The sequence below is a fragment of the Rosa chinensis genome, chromosome 6 (genome assembly GCF_002994745.2).
Source record: "Rosa chinensis cultivar Old Blush chromosome 6, RchiOBHm-V2, whole genome shotgun sequence".
Taxonomy (NCBI): domain Eukaryota; kingdom Viridiplantae; phylum Streptophyta; class Magnoliopsida; order Rosales; family Rosaceae; genus Rosa; species Rosa chinensis.
The window spans coordinates 10,422,383-10,426,159 of NC_037093.1; the positions used below are offsets into that span (position 1 = coordinate 10,422,383).

General features: G+C 37.7%; 1 protein-coding gene across 1 annotated transcript; it reads right to left on the reverse strand.

The window, feature by feature from the left end:
• Positions 1 to 483: 483 nt before the first annotated feature.
• LOC112172499 (endochitinase EP3) lies at positions 484 to 1,398 on the reverse strand. Its single transcript, XM_024309866.1, has 2 exons — positions 1,139 to 1,398; positions 484 to 944 (listed from the first exon to the last, which is right to left on the reverse strand). Exons 1-2 carry the CDS (start codon positions 1,368 to 1,370, stop codon positions 544 to 546), a joined length of 633 nt encoding a protein of 210 aa, XP_024165634.1. The 5' UTR covers positions 1,371 to 1,398; the 3' UTR covers positions 484 to 543.
• Positions 1,399 to 3,777: the final 2,379 nt, after the last annotated feature.

Genomic DNA, 3,777 nt, shown 5'->3' on the forward strand with positions numbered 1-3,777 from the left:
ACAAAAAAATACATATATACCTCAGTCTGTTTATTTACTTTCCTTTGGCTTCTCAACCTAGCTCATTTGATTTGTATCTTTAATAACGATAGCATATTATATCCATAACAGGAGCAATTCAATTAAACTTCCTCAAATCAAGACTCCCAATGAAAGTTCCCTTGGAGGATTCATGGAAATAACATATTCAAAATCCCAACCAATTCAATTTTTCAAGTCGAGCAGCAGCTGGACGAGTCCGTTCCAGATAGACACAAATCAAGAAATGTATAGGACATTTAAATTGTAAAATTGGCAATCAAAATAAAATTATCATTGAAGAATGAAAGAATAAACTTCCAAATTCAACTAACCAAGCTCGTAAAAATTTCAAGCTCTTTATTTAATTATTTGATGAGTGGACTACACAATAGGAGGTAGTCCTCTCTTTTCATGGATTTAACATGCAGGATATTTCGACAAAATATCATGTTTGAGAGAGATGGCAAGCTGCACTTTTATTAATTTATTCCAATCAGTAAACATGTAAAAATATAAATATGTCTAGCAAGAGAGATTGTCACCGGGAGCAACATTAAATTGGGTGCAGTACTTAGTGTAATAGTCGATGCGAGCTTGAACTGTGGCGGGGGATTTGCCATCACATTCCACTGCACCGTTGATGGCTCGAGTTGTGGCTCCGAATCCTTGGCCTATAACGGAGTGAACATTGGTCATCCAATACCACAAGCCTGTCTTGAATGCTATCACGGGGTCTTGAGCCACCGTTTCGGGGGAGTTCAAGCCGTCAAAGCCAATGGCATTTCCGGCAGCTCCGTAATTGTAGTTCCAGGAGAGCTGGAGTGGTCCACGCCCGTAGTACTGCTTGCTGGGGTTGCATGGGTAGTCTGTGCTGCTCGCGTCGCAGTAGGTGTCCTTATTTATCTCTTCAATGTAGCAAAAATCTGCATCCATGCATCAGTTTACAAAAAAACTCTAACTAATACCAAGTCCAACGTAGGGAATTATGGGTGGTGATTTGTGAGTGCATATTAGTATCAGTACATTTCACTTTCCTCTATGTACAACTGTAATATGTACGTGTGTGTGTATATGATGCCCCTTCTAGATGGACGATGAGAAATGAGGAGGTACTTACGGCCAGTCTCATGAGTGACATGAGCAAAGAAAGCTGCAATTTCCCGTTTATTCTCATCAGCGGAACCGGAGGTACCGAAATTGGGGTAAGAGCCTACGGCATCGAGAAAAGCCTCTCTGGTGTAGAAGCTCTTGCCGGCACAATCAGCGGCAGCTTGGTTAATAATCCCGTTGAAGAAGTCCGCTGTAACGATATCTGCCACGTTTTGAGCAACAGCAATTTGGAAAGCCATCTTGTTTCGGTCTCTCGATCTCTATAGATGTGTATAGAGTTGGGTGTAGAACTAAGATGATGGAATTGGGTATTTATAGGGGGAATATGCATGGCATGGATCGATGATGATCGAGTAATATCTAGTTAGGTCGACGCCTACGTCTACTTAGAGAAGACTTTACAATTTGGTTTGAAATTTCAACATATGATCGATCAAGATCAATTGACTTGACTTGTAAAAAGATGTGACGGACAGATTTGTTCATGTTTTCATTCTAGATAAAGATACATATGCGAAGACTCGTTTAAGTTATTACTTTATTAGCTAGCTCACTAGCTTAGCTTGCAAAATAATTTTCATTGTTGCCGGTCATCAATAACCGTTAATTACTAAATTATTTCTTTGGAGGTATTCTTTTCACACGCAGTAGTTTTTTTAATCTATACGTGTGATTTTATTCATATCTCCCAATTTACTTTTCACAACTCTCTTATTTTTGTCCATCAAATTTCTTAATTTACCCTTATTTTTATTTTACATATTAGAATTTCATTTTATGAAGCACCCATTCCATCCATATATCTTCAGAGCTCGAGTTGGTTGGATGATACCAAGGTTCACCGTAGAGCTTCGGTAGCCATAGTGTTTCTGATGTCAATTGGCCCATAAACAAATATGAGCATAGAAAAGAAAGAAACTGGTTTGAGTTAATTGTTTGGTTGCAGAGCAAAGGATAATGAGAATAGAAAGTGAAATTTAAAGACTAATTATATTTCTTTAGTTAATAAATGATTGTAGAATCTTGATCTTCGCTGCCTCTGTTGCTCATCAGATCTATTTCTAAATACCTCATTGGATTGCCTTTGTTATAGTCGTTGTTGGTTAAATTAAATATAAATTAATTTATAATTCCATAAGTTTGACAGAGTGTGAGTGAGAGAGGGGGGAAGGAGAAGACATATGGGATCTATAAATAAAAAGTGTAAACATATGGTATTTGGAATTGCACTTATATTTTTTGTTTGTTTTTGGATAAATGGAGGACAAAAATTTGTATTTTCAATTAGAGAAGTAAAATCAGATTAAATTTTTACAAAAATTAGAGGAGATCCCAATAGCAAATTAGGAGGTTTGAATAGACCAACCATTTTTGCACATGCATTAACAAGATATAAAAATCTTTAGAACCCAAAGACCTCTGAAAACCAAAACCTTGTGCAACAGCACCCCCGGAACATCCTCTGGACCTCCCCTGGCTGTAAATAGGAATATTTTCAATCTTACCACAGGCAATCTTAAGTTGTACGTGATCGATTTCACTTTCGTTCAAATATGACTTGGACCAAGTCAATTAATTTAAAAAAAAAATTTTCCACCCGGATCGTCCACTTGAGAATCTTTCGGTTAGATGTCTCAAGTACAATATTTTGGGATTCCAGTCAAAAATTCAGCAAAATCCATCATCAATGGGATGTCTATGGGATAGGTCAAATGACTAGGGGTTAATAACCCAATTTTTTCCCTATACAGCCTCCGAAGGGCAAGGTCGTCATCGGATATTCCACTTGAGAATCATTCCGTCAGACGTCCCAAGCACAATATTTTAGGATTCCAGTCAAAAATTCGGCAAAATCCATCATCGATAGGATGTTGATCGGCTAGGTCAAACGTCTGAGACTTAATGACCCTATTTTTTATCTATACAACCTTCAAAGGGCAAGGTCATCACCGGATTGTCCACTTGAGAATCCTTCCGTCAGATATCCCAAGTACAATATTTTAGGATTCCAGTACAAAATTCGGTAAAATCCATCATCAATAGGATGTCGATGGGCTAGGTCAAACGACTAGGGGTTAATAACCCAATTTTTTCCCTTTACAACCTTCAAAGGGCAAGGTCATCACCAGATTGTCCACTTCAGAATCTTTCCGTCAAATGTCTCAAGTACAATATTTTATGATTCCAGTACAAAATTCGGTAAAATCTATCATCGATAGGATGTCGATTGGCTAGGTCAAACGACTAAGGCTTAATAACCCTCTTTTTTCTCTATTCAACCTTCAAAGGGAAATGTCATCACTGGATCATCCACTTGAGAATCCTTCTGTCAGATGTCCGAAGCACAATATTTTAGGATTCCAGTAAAAAATTCAGCAAAATCCGTCATTGATAGTTGGTCCATCGGCTAAGTCAAACGACTAGGGATTAATAACCCTAAATTTTGCTACACAACCTTTAAAGGGCAAGGTCGTAATCTAACCGTCCACTTAAGAATCCATTCGTCAGATGTGGTAAGTACATTCATTTAAGTTTAAAGTCAAAAATTCGGCAATATCCTTCATCAATAGCATGTCAATCAGCTTAGTCAAAGGAATAGGGATTAATAACCCTTTTTTTTTTCACTACTAGCTCCAAAGGGCAAGG

Excerpts from the sequence above, each read along its gene's own strand:
- LOC112172499 (XM_024309866.1), bottom strand. The coding sequence starts at position 1,370 with ATGGCTTTCCAAATTGCTGTTGCTCAAAACGTGGCAGATATCGTTACA. Across the intron at positions 945-1,138 it reads TGTCACTCATGAGACTGGCC|ATTTTTGCTACATTGAAGAG; the intron begins GTAAGTACCTCC and ends GCATGGATGCAG.